This window comes from Acipenser ruthenus, chromosome 29 (assembly GCF_902713425.1).
Source record: "Acipenser ruthenus chromosome 29, fAciRut3.2 maternal haplotype, whole genome shotgun sequence".
Taxonomy (NCBI): domain Eukaryota; kingdom Metazoa; phylum Chordata; class Actinopteri; order Acipenseriformes; family Acipenseridae; genus Acipenser; species Acipenser ruthenus.
The window spans coordinates 7,670,129-7,687,737 of NC_081217.1; the positions used below are offsets into that span (position 1 = coordinate 7,670,129).

At 35.7% G+C, this 17,609-nt stretch overlaps 2 protein-coding genes across 6 annotated transcripts; one reads left to right on the forward strand and one right to left on the reverse strand.

Annotated features, from left to right (window-relative positions):
- Positions 1–134: 134 nt before the first annotated feature.
- On the forward strand, positions 135–8,843 carry LOC117963886 (ADP-ribosylation factor-related protein 1). 2 transcript variants are annotated; one of them, XM_034905454.2, is made up of 8 exons: positions 135–186; positions 920–1,020; positions 1,230–1,317; positions 1,431–1,513; positions 2,533–2,614; positions 3,528–3,598; positions 5,002–5,102; positions 5,851–8,843. In XM_034905454.2, exons 2-8 carry the CDS (start codon positions 928–930, stop codon positions 5,936–5,938), a joined length of 606 nt encoding a protein of 201 aa, XP_034761345.1. In that variant the 5' UTR covers positions 135–186; positions 920–927; the 3' UTR covers positions 5,939–8,843. The 2 variants fall into 2 exon arrangements, with proteins under 2 accessions (XP_034761345.1, XP_034761346.1); XM_034905455.2 differs by having other exon boundaries at positions 186–297.
- Positions 8,844–10,541: 1,698 nt separating this feature from the next.
- On the reverse strand, positions 10,542–16,401 carry LOC117963893 (tumor necrosis factor receptor superfamily member 6B-like). 4 transcript variants are annotated; one of them, XM_059003966.1, is made up of 4 exons: positions 15,994–16,401; positions 13,678–14,056; positions 12,991–13,194; positions 10,542–11,962 (listed from the first exon to the last, which is right to left on the reverse strand). In XM_059003966.1, the coding sequence occupies exons 1-4, from the start codon at positions 15,994–15,996 to the stop codon at positions 11,688–11,690; spliced, it is 861 nt and encodes a 286-aa protein (XP_058859949.1). In that variant the 5' UTR covers positions 15,997–16,401; the 3' UTR covers positions 10,542–11,687. The 4 variants fall into 4 exon arrangements, with proteins under 4 accessions (XP_058859949.1, XP_058859946.1, XP_058859947.1 ...); XM_059003963.1 differs by lacking the exon at positions 15,994–16,401 and adding an exon at positions 15,409–15,953; XM_059003964.1 differs by lacking the exon at positions 15,994–16,401 and adding an exon at positions 14,428–15,368.
- Positions 16,402–17,609: the final 1,208 nt, after the last annotated feature.

Genomic DNA, 17,609 nt, shown 5'->3' on the forward strand with positions numbered 1-17,609 from the left:
AAAATACACCAATTCCCAGTGTGCATTGCACTCTACTTGTTTGCGCAAAGCATTCTGGGAGTTGTAGTCTGTTCTTTTGACTCGTGTTTTAACACGAGAGAGCAAACTTATTTTAAAAAACTCCAAATCCTATATTGCATTGCACCAAAACACTTCCTATTTACAGATGATGTGTTCCTAAAAAAGGTCGGTAAGACGTAGACTTTGTAATAAAACCGTTTTCATATGTGTTTTTTTCTTTTTTGCATCACCATTATAGCTAAATGTTGAAAGCCTCATGAGTAATCAGATACGGTGGTTGGTATTTGTTTATTTTGTATTAATTATGTTTAAGAAATCGTTTACATAATGAGCATAGTTTTGTTATTTTTTTAGTTAAGTAATTTCTGTCCGGAAGCAAATACGTAGTTTAACACACGCGTTTTAGATACTACCTTGAATAAAATCATATTGTTTTTTTTAAAGCTATGGTTTACTCTAAAAAAAATAACTATGATGAAATGCGCGGATGTAGTTTATAATATATGGCGGATTTTGTATGTAGTTATTTATTTTCCCCATACAGAGCAATAAACACACGTCTGTACTATCTAGTGATTCCGTGTCCCCGTGTTTTCTGTATTTAACTACTCGCAATACATTACAATAATGACAGAATAATTGTGAAAATAAAACGACACGTCACAATGCTGTTCTAGAGAATGCATTTACCACGGTCTTTACCAAACCAATGCAAAATTATATAACTCCAATACAAGATATGTATTACTATTATTATATAGACCCCGTTTGAAATCAGGTTTAGCCAAACAAGACCCCCCAAAATGTGTGGTCAGTGTAATCATGAATTGTAACTAGCTCTAGGAGAAATGTACAGGGGTTTGGACTGGTAATCGACTCTGTGTTAAATGTGTTTCAGGTTAAAGGATGTACACCCTGCTGTCTGGTCTCTACAAGTACATGTTTCAGAAGGATGAGTTCTGTATCCTGATCCTTGGACTGGACAATGCAGGCAAAACTGTAAGTAGTCAGCCCAGTAAACTAAACACACATTATAAGTGTGTTTGTTGAAATATCATCCCTGGCTAATGCCTTTAATCTGTGGTCAAGAAACAGTATGTAGTTTTAAGTGCGTTCTGCACGTTTTGTCTTTTTGCAATGTACTGTGCGTCTATTAGCCTTCAATCCAATAACACTTCACTTCTGATTTGCTTCATATGACAATAAAGACCTTCCTGGAACAAACCAAAACCAAGTTCAGCAAGCACTACAAAGGAATGAGCTTGTCCAAGATAACGACCACAGTTGGCCTGAACAGTAAGTTTAAAATCTTTGATGTAAAGCAAAGCCAAACTTACTTTATTATTATAATTATTATTATTTTCTGTAACTTATTTGACCTATCCACCGTGTATCTTCCTTCTGCTTAGTTGGCACGATAGATGTGGGGAAGGCACGTCTTATGTTCTGGGATCTGGGAGGACAACAGGAGCTGCAGTCACTGTGGGACAAAGTAAGACAGCATGGATATCATTCTTATTTATAACCGCTCTTGTAGATTTTATTCACAACCTCATACTTCTACAAGCAACGGCATATCTGTTTGTCTCAACAATTGACAAGGGTGGAAAGAATTAACAGCTCCTTCTTTACTTCCCGGTTCTATGATGATGATGGTGATGATGATGATGAGACGTGAACATTTTCTATAGGGGCAATATATAACACGGCTGACTTATGTGATCTGTGATGTCTGTGAGGTATAGCAATACAACAGCAAAATCCGCTCCCCCACAATGTGTCACAAGGTATAGCAATCCCCATTACACAGCCATCGGATCAAAAAGACCAGGGTTTTCCATGTTTTTATATATTTGTATTAGTCACTAGTGACTAAGTCATTTCTAGAAGCTTTAGTCACTGGAGAAGAGATGTACTGTATATATTTTACACAACACACAGTAATGAAATAAATTACTCATGCATCATAACTAAATGTGTTTTGTTTCCTTGTTTATTTTGCAACTCTGCAATTGTTTTGCAACATATAACATAGCAATAAAGCAGAAAAATTCCAATATCATTTTTATAGCCTATCAGATGCTACCCATATAAAGAATAATACATCTCTTTACTTCAAGTTTCCTTTTCTCCATGAAATGTTTAGTGTTAGTGTAGTTTGTTACAAGGCAGTAACTCAAATCATATTTAAAAAATGTAAGTGTGTGGTATAGAGTAGCATTCCATTCCTTTCTAATGTACTGTCATAGATGTACTTATTTTCTGACAAAGTACTCATTTACAAGTCGTTTCAGTAAAAAGATTTAAAAAAAATTGAAATCTCTAGAAATTAGACACTTACCCATTGATAGAATTTCATTTTAATCTGTATACGCCTGTGACAAATAAACCCTTTAAAAATACAAAACAATGTATTGTAATTGTGCATAAAACCCATCTTTAACAATCGCATAACGCATAACCTTAATACTTAAGTTTTATAGAGTTATAGAACTTTCATTTTTATTTCAGTACTACGCAGAATCTCATGGAGTGATCTATGTGATCGATTCTACAGATGAAGAAAGACTGTCTGAATCTAAGGAAGCTTTTGGTGTGTACCTACCGTGTATTAGACTATGCAGTCCTACTGTGGCATTTCATTTGGCAGTGACACCTAGCACAAAGGGGATTAGCTGAGATTACAAAACCAGTATGGCTACTGTTTTTTATGCAAATCTGGTCCTTAATCCCTTTACAGAGGATTTTTGAAGTCGGCATGCTGTCAGGGAAGTGTGGGCAGCTAACAAAAGTAATTCCAGTAAATCTTACCTGTTTTTAATTCCCATTACTTACTTAATATGATCAGTGATCGTGACTGTCTTAAAAACATTGGCAAACACCTTCTGTACTCTTCAGTTAGATGACCTGAAACTACAGGAGATGCTTCTGGGAACACTATTCAAAGTGTTTTTTTATAGTGTTTTTTATTATCCTTTACAAGAAATGGAGTTTCACTGCTTTGGCTTTTTCGTATAGCGGATGTGTTTTACAATGTCAACTGCATTGCTCTTGACAAAGAATGGGGAGCATCAGAAGTGTGGTATATATGGAAAGCCACTTCCCCAGTGTTTGCCTGACGTTATTAAGCATACGTCATTTCAGTTATTCAAGAGATATATCGGGGGTGTACATTTGTCCATCTGATGCTACAAATTTTTGCATACATCTGGAAATCATCTAATTAAATTGCGATGATAATGAGTATTTTGCCAAAATTGGGAGTATCAGACTGTGGTGATAAATGAAGGTGTATATCCATCCATCTGGATGTCTCACTTACATTTTTACATGCATCTTAGTACACAAGAAGTTATTCCACATACTGTAAATTCCTTACCTAATGACATCCGGTCTTAAATAATACACATACAATTTTCATTCAGCTGTTGTTACTATGTCATTTAATCTTGCCTCCCAACTGAAGATGCTTCACCGATAAACGATTGTTCTTCTCCCACTCCTAGAGAAAATGATCAGCAGTGAAGCATTGGAAGGAGTCCCCCTGCTAGTTCTGGCTAATAAGCAAGATGTGGAGGTATGAAAACTGATTATTATTATAATTATTTATTAACATTTTTAAGGAGATCAGTAACTCGGATGTAGTACTAACCCAGTGGGCCATTGCCAATGTATGTACACTGATATACTGGTATAATATATTAAAACAGTAATACAAATATATGCCTTAGTCAATAACAGAGCGAAGTAGTACTTATTGGCTAAAATGGGAAACATAGGGCAGATATTCTAAAGAGCAGTAATGGTCATATAGCGGCACTAGAGGGAGCTGTATCCTTGTTCTACCTGTGCCAAGTTCTGAGAAAACCCCACCATGTGTTACTTACATTCTCAAGTGCCGGCAGTCAGGAGCCATGATAGTTTCATGGTTACCTGGATCTTTTTCCTGCATCAATTTAGCAGCCAGTTGAAGACCTACACGATTAATACAGGTTCTATAACTCCTGTAATACCTCTAGTTTACAACTCAAAAGGGAAGTTATATAAACCAGGACCATGATTTTTGCTTTAGGTGGGATTTTCTCAATACAGGTCCCAGCATATTTTGAAATGTGTGGAGTATTAGTGGGAGGGAGCTACCTATACACCAACACTATTGTACTTTTTTTTTTTTTAAACCTGCAGATCGGTTTATTGTGACAACTGCTGCCATATTGTGGTTACAAATGATAATAATAAAAAATACCTTTAAGGGACTGTGGAAATGTTGTTTTGTATTTAGGCAGACATATGTTTGAAGTTTTTTCTAAAGATCTTAAAGGTCTACAAAGCCCAACCCCAAGTTTATCAGTGTTAAATCTGAAAACCTTTCTCTATTCTTCTTAAAACCTTTGATTCAGTTGTTAATTCCGGGTCAGTTGGTAAAGCTGAGTGGGCGATAGTTGAACCAATGTCAACTTGCCTTCGCACGCAAATGTATTGTATGTACTGGATGAGGAAGGCGATGTCACGCACCATAGAAGAAAGGTGGGCGATGCTAAAATTGAACACACAGTTGTTGACTATGGTGGATAATTTGTCTTAGGATCTCGAGAAAACCAGTTTTCCTGAGATAGATAAATTATGTCATGACCACGAGATAACGGAATATTAATATCAAGATCCTGAGAGAAATGATCTTCTTCGCTGGATTAACGAGCTGTCATAATTGACAGGTGTCAATTCGCTCACATTTTGCAAAATGTCTGCAATAAGCTTAGCACATTTAGCTCTTGGGTACGTCACAGATTTTAAGTGGGCCCAGAGGAAGTAGCTCAAAAGTGTAGGATGCAAGGATATCCAAATCCTCAATGATGTTTCCTTTGGTGCGTGACTTTTGACCTGCCAGTGTGTGTAATTGTGACATGTCTTTGTGTTATTTTTCATCGCTGTACACTCTGTACTCACAAAGCGTCACGTCATTTTCTTTTGAACTCCTAGAACTGCTTGTCTGTACCTGACATTAAAACGTCCTTTAGTGACTGCGCTGCTAAAATTGGAAAGAGGGATTGTCTTGTTCAGTCTTGTACGGCAATTACAGGGTAAGTGTTTTAGTAAATCATGCCAGCATCACTACCGCATTTGCCAGGTTATAAGAACGTAATGTTTACGTAAGATATACAAACTGAAGCATCATATTATTATTACAGCTACAGGTGAGATCATTAAACACTTACTTTCGAAATTCCTATGCATAGCCCACCACACCTAGTTAAATTACATTTACTGATAGGGAAAACACTGTCTTGTGATTGTTGGTCATATGGGTTTTAATTCCTCATTCATACTATACTAATACTAAAATGGTAAGCCAATAAAATTCCTTTCAGGTGTTTTGGTTTCATGTTAGATAGTCTCTATGATTCACGGTTCAGAGTGTTTGAGAATTAGTCATATGGGTTTTTAATTCCTAACTCCTAACTGTACGAATACTAAAATAGTAAGCCACTAAAATTCCTTTAGAGTGTTTTGGTTTCATCTTAGATAGTCTCCATGATTCACAGTTGAAATAGTTTGTTTTTGATAAGCAGGTGATATGGATCTGTATTTTCTAACTATGACTGTAGTTCTCTCAACGTGTATCACATTTCTTCCACTGTACAACCACTTCTTTTTTTTTTCCATACATGGCTCATTTTACAACAATTCTACTGGAAGATGACATTTCCTGTTTATTTTTTCATGATTTTGATGTTGCTGTGTCTACTGTCTAGTGTATTTTATTTGTAGGTTTATTAACCAGTTCTTTGTTTTATAATTTTATGTTTGTATTTTTTTTTTTTTTTACAGTCAAGGTGTTAATGAAGGGATTGAATGGATGGTAAAGTGTGTTGTTAGAAACATTCACAGACCCCCCAGGCAGAAGGACATCACATAAAACAGCTATTCCCAGAAAATATCTCCTTCAGATTTGATGCTGTTTTCAACCACTCCGTCTGGTCCAGAAGGTGATTACAGTTGTCTACCTGCAAGCAAGGCTTGGTCTTTCTTTTTCCTTCCTTTAGAAGAGCACACATTTCATCATCAAGAGCAGTCACACCACCCCACATGAGTGTCCATAAATCTTTTGTATACTGTGTATATGATTAGAACTTAAATAGCAAATATATTTACAATGTTTGATTTGGTTCACACACTTTATTTCTGTTGAGGAAGACCCTGCTGTACTGTAAACAGAAGATGCATATTTTGAAACCCTCTCCCTCAAGCCAGTCTGTTAAATTATAGAAAGTATTATAACATTCAGATGTAGAATCATCACTAATAATAATGCTTAATTACAATTAGCTTTTAGGTATTAGTTAGCTGTGTTCAGGAGATGTACATGCACCTTTAACACTAGAAGACACAGAGATATTCTCATACCTAGAAGCCCCGCAGCAGTCTTTCTGACGGCTGTATTCAAAACACTGTAAATAGTATAACGAAAGTAGAAACTGTCGGATGTAATTAGTTTTTATTTTATTGAGTACTTTACATAAATATCTGAACAACTGAAGCATATATATATATATATATATATATATAAAATGTACACACACACACACACACACACACATATATACACATACATATGAACATTTATTTTACAAATCAAAACAAGACAATGTAAATAAGTAAACATCTGAACAGACACCGGTTTACAACATACATATTTATAAAACAGAAACGATAGCAATACATTTTTAACTTTTCAACAGCAATCGGTTTATTCTCAGATGCGCAAAAGCACCTGAACAATGTAGATAAATAAATTTAGAAGAAAACATTTTACAGAAGCGCACAGCACAAGAAGTTATAAAAAAAAGTCAAGTTTCTTTTTCTTTTTTCTTTTTTTTTTGACAAAATGGTATTCCATTACCTTGAGTCTTAGGCTGTTCACAATCAATACAGATAATGCGCTTTCCACGCTGCCTTTCTGCACAGGGCACGGCTGCCCGAAGTTTTATTTTTTTTGCACGTGCCAACCTGGCAGTGGTGTCTCTTGAGGCTCTCAGCGGGGTTGCCAGCTTCAGCTGTGGGTACATGCTTGGCAGTCTCCCTCTGTTCCAAATGCTTCTTGCAAAGTTCCTGTGCTAACTGTAAAATATATTCTCTCCTTGGTAAATTCTGCTCTGTGCATTCTTTGTAAAGTACCCAGGAGTTGATGGCTGCTAGGTCCAATACATTGTAAAACACCTGAACAGGCCACCGTCGGGAGTCAGCTTTCACAGAATACTTCCTTGCCAGCTGATCCAAAACATCAACTACATATTTTCTTGCGTTGTAAAACTCCAGGATCTCTGGTATTTCTTTTCACTAGTCCCGATGCTAATTGACTGACCAAAACAGCACAGCTGGCAAGCAGGCGCCAGCCTTTGAAAAGGCTGATTGAAAAACAATAGACTGTCAGTCATTCACTCAGGCAGACTGGTAAATAAAAATAATAAAGTAGAATACCGTTCTGTATAATCACAATACAATTGTTTTCTGTGTGTCTGTCAATGTGACTGCTCCCGGGGGCTTTTAGGTATAATGTAATGTATCTCCTTTATTTCTGCACTCCCACGTTTCATGCTTTGTGAGAATATTTAATACATACGGACAGGAAGGTACATGAACATGCAGCCCCATATGTGTTACACGACTGGAGAAAATTACATTTTAAAGACCAAAATGACTGCCGCGGGGCTTCTAGTGTTAATATGTTGTTTTTCTGAATATTGGTACCGAGTTGTATTGTGAAATGTATATTACAACTTTTGAACCTGGTTGACTTTATTAGGTCAAAGATGGAATAGATTATATGAAAATCTTGCAAAAACATTTCCAGTTCATACTAATCATATCATATTTGCTGCACACACATTATGAACAAGTTCATATCTGTAAAACATAACTCATGCCTTGCCATGTAATTGTTGTTAATGCCTAGCATTCCTGTATTTCTGAGAATTCCTTTAGTGAAGTATTGCTTTCCTGTAGTACATTACAGGAAAAGAAATTTCCAAGAAACCGTGTTCAAGCCAGTTTCCCTTTCCTCTAAAAGTCCAAGTATGAAAAATAGGCAGTGGGGGGAACAAACAAACACAAAAAAAAAACTAAATTATGTTTTACATTTTTTACACACCAATTGATACCTTAATGAAAAGCTGTTTTAATTTTATTTTTTGGTTTATTTTTATCCTATCAGTCAGTTTTCATTCTGTTTTCAGCATATCAAATTGAAGACACCTGTTAGGGTGTCATAAATAAAAAAAAAAACAGGTACTTCAAAACTAAAATAAAGTTGTTGTTTTTTTTTTCTACAAATAAGTTAACAATTTTTGTAACATTTTTAGTAAATCCAAAACGTAGCATTTCAACATCTTTTAAGGTCAAAAACGTTATCTCCACCTGAGTGAATTTCATGTATTGAAATATCTAATGTAAAAGTTAGTTCTGAAAAACAAAACAAAACAAAACCCTACAATATGGATCACCACAAATCTTGTGTGACATTCTTTGTACAGCCTGACCTAAATAACACACTTAACATACTTGGGCTAAGTCAGCAAAATGTCAACATGGAAACTATTACTGCTGATCGCAAAGGTTTCTGTTATGCAAGAGCCAGTCCAATCTGACTCAGTGTTATGATTGATCTGACAAAAAAACCCTCATAACTTTTAAGAATCTCAAATGTTTACTCAAATGAATCATGTCTTTTAAAAAGCTATCATGTTGTGAAAAACCGGTTGCCTATATGGACCAGTCAAGTCTATATAATTTTTATCTCCAAAATAAAAGTAATCTTGCTGCCATGTTTTGTCATTGAGATCATGATTTTTTTTGTGGAAATCCTTTAAAGTACAAAACCATTCATGCAATCACCAAACCCACGCATTACAAACGTACATACAGTACAGATCAAGCCTCATTAATTTGGAATCCCTCTGGGCTGATCTTAATCTTAAAACAGGATGAACAAAAGGTTTCAATCTAGAGGAGTGTCAGGGACAGCGTTCATGTAATGAAATGCCTGCGGTAATGCACAGTAACATAAAAACAAGTGGAGAGAAGCTCCTGTGCCTCTATTCAGGGGGAGCAACAGTCAGGCACCTTCACAAAAAATGAACTGAGCCATCCAATTGCAGGAGATTTTACCCACAGTTGTTTCCATAACACTTGAAATATGAAGTCGATATCTGAAATGGTTTATGAGATGTTAGAATTGAAAGTTAATGATAAATTAGATCTTTCTGCCCTCCCTGTTACTTGCCACATGCCATTAGCTTCACGTTGTAAGCTTTGAATTAAAAGTTTATTAAACTCTCAGACAAGGCTTGCATATAGCTAGCTTTAATCAGCATGAATTCAGCACGTTCCCTGGAATGCATCACAGGGCATACAATTGGATCTTGTATTTTAAAAGGGGGGTGAATGGATGTGGTTGAAATATGTGACACTGCACTCGGAAAGTAAAATATATTCTGTATGTTGCTGTGACTCAGATAGCGACATCTGTTGAGGCCAGTTGCAGCTCAATTAACGCCAAATGAGACCTGAGGAGACGGTCTTCATTTCGTATTCAAAACTATTTGTTTCTTTGCTGTTTCCACATTATTCCTGTCACAGACAAACTGTAAATCGTATAACCATTTATAAAAGAACTGCAGTGAAAATGTAGAGCAATCCACTGCAAGATATTTTGCTCCCCATTGCGTAATGTGCTATACTTAATCTTTAACAGGAAGAAGTACAGTACCGTGGGATGATTCAGCAAAGTAATATTAATGTCACAGTGAAAGTAATGTGGGTACAGTACAACGCCTGCGCTTAAGGATACTTAAATAGCATGGCATTCACTGTGACTTGCATTTTGCATAGTCAGCGCTTTTATATGAAACTGAAAAGAGGTTTACAATTTGACAGGAAATCCCTGCAATAAATATATGGTAATTTTAGCAGTCTTTCAAGAAATATGATTATTTCCTGATAAGAAACGCTTACTGCAGCAAAGCATAGCAAAGTATTAAAAACTGTGCAAGGTAAAGTAATAGCAAGCATGGTAAAATACAGAAAGGTATGGTGCTGTGCATGTGTTACACAGGAATACTTCTGTGTAATGTACATTTACCCACGCTGGGTTTATATGAGGTTAGTGTAATTGCATTTGACTGATGTCCAACAGCAAACGAAAGGACAATGTCAATTGTTATTGAACAATACTCAAAACTTGTTAATTGAAGAATATAGTTTTGTGCCAAAAATGAAGTATCAAATTTCAATCTTAATCTGGAAACCAAAAGCAGATATGCTGCAATATAGAAGTGATATTAGAGCTAATGAAAAGGCAATCTAAAATGAAAAGGCAATCTAATAGCCCTGCTAATATGAAGTCTGAGATAAAGCATTCTTCTGAGTTTTGAATCCAATACTTGGAGGGGAGATACCCACAGTTAATCAACATTAAGAAGAGGGCAATTTCAACACATTATTGGATAAAGAGACATGGAACGTTTTGATGGTAATAAAAATAGTTTATTTTGCTATAATGCTAAAATAAATAACATGTGGATGACGTTTGAAATGGCAGGTAAAACTATGAAGTGAGATAAAATATGTAATTCAGCAGTCTTTTCTTAAGAAGCCATAAGCAATATGTGAGTGAACATACTACTTAAATATTACAATTTCCTTAACTCAGTCATTCATAAGGTTAAAAGGGTTTTCATTCCATAACACTCTCAAACTACCTAAATGCTAGCTGGGTCAGCCAAGACCTTATTCATATGTATTTATTCTTTGTCACAACTTTTACACAAAGTTTTACACTAATATATGTTAAACAGAATATACAATAATGACCTCTGGTAATTTAGCTTATTGTGTTACCAATCTAAACTATTCATATATTACTTTATTTAAAAATAGTTCTAAACATTCAACCTTGAACTTTTCCACCACTAAAGCGATCTGCAGAAAAGAGGTAGACCTGTATGCTGGTCTGCAGTGTTGAAAGGGTTGGAGCTTTAGGGTCTGATTTTGAAGCAAGTGCAAAGGAACACTTTTTGAAAGGAATAAAAATAGAATACTAGCATGGATATGGTTAATATACTGTTAAGAGTATTTTTATATCCATACATTTTACACCTCTGAAAAATAACCTTTACACGTTCTTTAAAATTGTCCCTCAAATGATAAGATTTTAATACAACTTTTATCTGTTTTATACACATATTTACACAAAAAGTATAAATGATGTTTATAACATATGTAATCAAAAATATTGAGCAGTACTCCACATTATTTGTTTTATGTTATACTAGAATATGATTCTTTGGTGTATATTTACTAGATTGTTCCATAATTTAGCTTACAGAAACAAACCTGGCTATGTGTTGTGGCCTTGCCTTAGTGGAAGTCTTGTAACAATCTACAACTGAAGGCTGTTTATACTGTGACTCCATCTTCTACTGACAAGGCTAGGGTTATAAACACAATCCGTCAGTTTGTTTATCATATTTATTTTCTCATTTGTTGTAAAAAGGGGAAATCCATAATTCGAATATGCAGCGTCATTCACGACCATGAAGAACAGATACTACTTTCCAGTATTTTTAATACCTACTTCTTCAATACCAGACTGTTACGTAAATAGTTATTTAATTGAGAAAGCGCCCCTTCACTTTTTTTACTATGTTGTGCAACTTTGCCTTTTCTAGCATTGGGAGGATCACATTAATGAATGGTGTTCCGTTTACATTTTGTTTAATACTGGAGAGCAGGGACATCAAATGCTTCTGACTGAGATGCCCTTTCTCTTCAGCCTCTCTCTTTATATAGCCTCTGGTCAATTGAAACAGCCTTCTTAGCTTCCTTGGGTGAATCTCCTGATAAGCCACAAACTGCACCACAGCCGTGTCACAGTCTCCGTTTCCTGTGAGGAGCAGGGGGATAAAAATAATTTTAAATTATTATAATTGGTAAAATGAAATTCCAGAAAACAAACCATTGCGATATCATTATACAATAATCATAATGCATTACCCCTGATCAAACCCTTGCATACTTCAAAATAGACATATACTAGATATACACTGCCTGGACACTTTACTAGGACCTATACCCTCCCTTTGCCATGATCACAAGATAGACACAACATGGCTTGAGGGATTTTAATCCATTCAGTCATTAATATTTCAGTCTATCTACCTGTCTTCCCCCCTGTCTGTCACGGCTTGAGGCCCCAGCAGTCTCCTTTGCTTTGCATTGCTGAAAAGCTCTGATGATTTTTAGAGCAGCCTACCAACATAACTGCCCCTGCTATTGTGGCAGCTCAACATGCAGCCACTATCACCAGCCTCTTCTGAATCCTGTTCAATCTTTGCCTTTCCCATTTCTGGTAGACTCCCACTGCTTTATAAGCTTGGTTGCATGGATCACACACCCTAGTTTAAATCTCTAATCCTGGTTAGGATTTATTGGCAGGGGCTTTCTACATTGTTTATTTAAAACAGCTGTAGCTCCAGTAGCTATGCATACATGGCACAAAGTCAAGGTCAAAGTACAGATCCACCACAGGCAAGCAGGACTACTCATGGATGCGTGGCTGTTCAGTCTAGACTTTGTTAGTTGAAGCCATGGCAACGCCAACAATTGAGCAATGTGTAAAACGTTTACAATGGCAAGTTAACAATGTAATGATGACTAATGATAACATTATTCAGAAAATAAAACTCACTGGAAAGTTCAGCGCATGTTGGCATTTGGTAACATTTGCCGTCTTGTATATAAAGCTGCTCCGTGGTGCGTCATTTCTGTTATTTACATATGTCAAAGTACCCAAATCCTGAGAGCTGTATTAATTGTGCTTAGTCAGAGACAGTTTTTCTAGATTTTTATTATTATTATTTATTTTTTTAAGTGACTTATCAAGTGTTACGCATGAGAAATAAATGTAATCACCTGCTGTCCCTTCAACTGTCCCGTTGTGTGTCTCATATTTATCGCAGGTAGTGCACAAAGTGTCATGGCTCTCACTCCCATGAAGCGATACTAGCAAACCCTCTCCGCATTCCTTGTGTTTCTGGCAAGGCTGTGTGCTGGAACTCTTTGATGAGAAATAGCCTTCCTCACAGGGTGCACATGTTACGTCCTGGTATGGTGTTCCTGTAGCAATGAATTGACCCAAAACATTACATAGAGTACAGTACGTATTCCTCTGCTAGTGCAGTAGTAATATAATATTCTGTAGATGTCACTGTACTAATGCTTTGCAGTACAACAACACATCACAGGGAAGACAGTGTAACGAAAACAGCCCCTTGAAATTACCAAATATAATTTTCAGTCAGAACTGTCTGTCTCGTGTCAGAACTGTCATTCCATCACAAATACTGGAACAGTAATTATCTGTTCTTGGACACTAAAAATAAAAACGATGAACACATTTAAATTACAGTTTTACAATTATTTAATTAGAAAATCAAAGCGTCAGTCATTAATATGTTGTTTTAAAGAGCATCTCTAGTATCATCTTGTGCGCAACGAGCTGAAAGCGGCGTGGCACTCGGTGTCCTCCGATACGTGCACACAAAATAAATGTGTAGCTAGCCTCCACGTTCTAAGCAATAACTTGTTTTGTATACATACCATTTCTGACGACGCCAGATCCAGGTGGGCAGGGAGAATGCCTCGTGCAGAATTCAAAGTCCAGGTAATACCCTGACTCGCACTCGCACTTCCTGTTGTGAGTGGCATTGCACTGCTGCGTCTCAATTTGTTTCTCCGCACAGAAGACGTTGCAGTACCTGCACTTATCCACGTAGTTCCAGTACTGCGTGTAATACAAGGCTGGACAAGCCTCACACTGCGTCTCCTTTTCCCTCGTACAGTGCTGTTTCACAAATGTGCCGGGACGACACTGCTGACACGTCACACCATTCCACTGGTATGTAGGTGGTATGAAAAGGACTTCTGGTATGAGCAGGGCTTCTGGTATGAGAACCAGTACCGAATAGAACACCAAATACTACAAAAATAAAGACATACAAATAATATATATATATGTATATTTAAAAATAAATAAATAAACAAACATTATTTTGGTTTATGCTTATAAACATTTAATATATACTTGGCTATGTCAAATGATCATATAAAACACTTCTTCTGAGAAATAAAAAACAAGACACATTTTTGTTAACTGAACTATGTCATTTTTTTTAAATGCATTTTTTATATTGATGATGATATAGTAGTATTAGTAGTAATAATAATAATAATAATAATAATAATAATAATAATAATAATAATAATACTCGTATAACAAATCAATAATAGAAAATTATTATTCGATTTTCACATCAAATTATTATTAGATTGTCACATCTGCCCACTGACCCTGTTGAAGAACCGCATGTGTCAAAACCCTGTTCGTAGTACTCACGTTTCGCATCGTAACCACGCTGTAAATGCCGCTCCTGTGCAGAGTAGTGCTGCTTTAAATATAGCCGGGTGTATTGCGCAATCGGGATTCCCCTTTCTAATATTTCCTTTACACAAAAGGCAAGGCTTGTGTTATTTTAATTATGGAGTCAGTTATTTCGTTTCCAGGAACTCACTACAGTCGAAAGGTTTTTTTCTAATTCTTTCACCCCAGGATTTACAGTATCGTGCTCATCTACAATAGCTATGAACATACAGGCTAGCTCTGTTTAAAAAATCCCCACATAAACAGGTGGTTTTGCAATTCTTAACGACATCGCTGAAATTTAGTGTTGTGCTAACAGTCCATTTATTGTTATCACAGATCATTTCCTCAGATTTTTTTTTTTTTTTTATAAGAGGACATATCGCGTCCTATAAAATTTCAAATGCATCCTGTCTTTTTACTCCAGTGCGAATCAACCACATCTCTTATGTTAGAATTGATTCAGTATTTCTGGAGTATTCGCCTACACACAAACAGTATCAACAGTAATCCGTCACAACTAACAGGGGATCTTAAAGGACTTGTGTTAGGGACAAGCAGAATTTCTATCCTCAGGAAAATATTTCATAGGGAGCAACTTAAACAAACGATCGAATACCAGTGTCATTATTATTATTATTATTATTATTATTATTATTATTATTATTATTAGTAGTAGTAGTAGTAGTAGTAGTAGTAGTAGTAGTCGTAGTAGTAGTAGTCGTAGTAGTAATAGTAGTAGTAAATTAGTTCTAAGCAATCGCCAATCAAAATATCAGCAATTAACCACCTTTAACAGTAGAAAATAATGAATCAGTGACAGTATTGCTAGTGCTAAAAAGAAGTAAGAAAACTAAAACTTGTATTGTCAGGGGCCCATTTCCAGAAGTATCCTGTGACTTCAATATTACCTTAGGATTTCCTGGAATCAAGTGTAGGACATTTTGCACTGCAGCGTATCTGTTCATTTCCTTTCCCCCAATTTCTCATTGAAACAAGAGCAACAAAGATCTGTTTTCACTAATAAAATAACAATTGGCATAGTAGAATTTGTGAGTATTCCTAACTTTAGTGATACATCTCAACAGTACAGAATACTCACTGGATATATTGTGGAAATAAATCACTACATGCACAATGAAGGAATGGAAATGACATACATACAGCATTGGTGACTAACAGAATCATATGGGATCTAAACTCAGAAATGACACACACTCATAAGGGTGGCTGGTCACAAACAGGCGATATCAAAATAAGTAAAAAATAATCCCACACTCCAGGGGCGACGCCGAGAAATATAGAACTATTATTCTTTTTAGTAACACTGCACCCCATTTATGTAATCAACATTGCCAATGCACAATCAGAATCGAACTCTTGGTATTTACTAATCATTACACAGTTCTCAAAATTATTCTCTTAACATTTGACTTCTAATAGTGAAATATATTCAAACCAAAGAAATAAACATGGTCAGATTTCATAAAACTTACCATAAAAGTTACTTTGTAACTCAATTCAGCAATAAAGACTACTTAAAAGCATAACAGGGTGTACAATATTAAAAATGCTCTCAGCAGCATACAGTATCGTTCATGTTATATGCTGCTTTTGTTTCAATTTTTACAGCATGGTTCATGGGAATATCTTCTCTCTAAAAGAAAAAAAAAAGCATCTAACTCATATCTCGTTAGCAGCAAAATGTACTCAGCTACAGTAGCTTGCACAGTTGTAGAAGGCAAGACTAATAGTCATTATTTTCCATGAATGATATAGGTGAGAAAATATTAAATGTTGTAAATTTGTTCTATCTTTAAGGCACAATATTTTTCAAACACAATTCTATTCTAAAGCCTGCGTTATTTTTTTTAACATTTAACATTTATTTGTTTTTATACACCGTATAAAAGGCATAGATAGATGTTTAGCAAATTCGTGTAAATACTCCAACCGGTATTATATATATATATATATATATATATATATATATATATATATATATATATATATATATATATATATATATATATATATATATATATATATATATATAACCCTGTCATACTACATATCCTTGTGTTTTGTAAAACACAATGTTCAGAAGTACATTTCCTGTGAGTCACTCACAATCCGACTTTTCTTAATTCCATGGTAATTGGTGCTCTCAACCATTTTCCGTTATCAGACAATCACTCTCTGTTTGGAGCGAAACCAGACTCAAAATATATATGTCAGTAAAATCTCCCGCCTCCGCTGTAACATTAGGAGCTGTCAGTATGACATCAATGAACTGTTAATGCAAGGTACATGGAAAAATGTCAAATGTGACATTCAACTCTCTCCAAGGATTTGGTCTCTGTATTGAAAAATAAATAAGGAGCCAAATATTCTCAACTGTCAGTGTTAGGTAATGCAGTATGACTATATACAAACTGTATGCAAAATGATTTGGGAGACCGAATATGGATGTCTCTCTCTCTCACTACCAGTAATAACTGAGTACCAAACAAGTAAATCAGATTACTGAGTCTAGACATCACAAACTACAAACTCATATAACCTCAGTATCTAAGCTATAGGTAAATGTCTGCCAAATTATTTGGCATGCAAATATGAAGTCTCTACCTCTGATGTAGAGGTCTTTACAGAAATAAGACAACCTGACCCCGACCCGACCCAAAGTAAAATAACTGTTATTAGACCCGAACCGAACCCGAAGAACCAGTGGCACCCGTTTCCTTTCCCAGCACTACTACAGTATTAGAGATGCAGTCGTGTCATCTGCAGTCCTTGCAGTGTGATCTACAGGCAGCGTTTATTCCATTGTGAACCTACATAGAGGACGCTAACATTAATTATAAATACAACGTTTTTGTGTAAAAGTTTTTTTTTTTTTTTTTTTTTTACTCCGATGGTTAGGAGACTTTGTGAAAAAGAACAATCACATTTCCGAACTTCAACCAAATCAATCTAAAAATTATAACAAAAGACTTGACTTGTACTTGATTTGTTACTCCCTTCCGCTTCCGATTACGTAACTGTTCTACTTCCTGCGTCTACCCCTCCCTCTTTCTGCCTCCAGAACAGAAGGCATTTCACAGCAATACTA

Bases quoted from the DNA above. Each gene is read 5' to 3' on its own strand.
- LOC117963886 (XM_034905454.2), top strand. From the start codon at position 928: ATGTACACCCTGCTGTCTGGTCTCTACAAGTACATGTTTCAGAAGGAT. The intron at 1,021-1,229 runs GTAAGTAGTCAG...ATGACAATAAAG, and splicing joins TGGACAATGCAGGCAAAACT to ACCTTCCTGGAACAAACCAA. The intron at 2,615-3,527 runs GTGTGTACCTAC...TCCCACTCCTAG, and splicing joins TGAATCTAAGGAAGCTTTTG to AGAAAATGATCAGCAGTGAA.
- LOC117963893 (XM_059003963.1), bottom strand. From the start codon at position 15,465: ATGAACAGATACGCTGCAGTGCAAAATGTCCTACACTTGATTCCAGGA. The intron at 14,057-15,408 runs GTAATATTGAAG...TTATTTTTGTAG, and splicing joins TGATTCCAGGAAATCCTAAG to TATTTGGTGTTCTATTCGGT. The intron at 13,195-13,677 runs GTATGTATACAA...TCATTGCTACAG, and splicing joins ATCTGGCGTCGTCAGAAATG to GAACACCATACCAGGACGTA.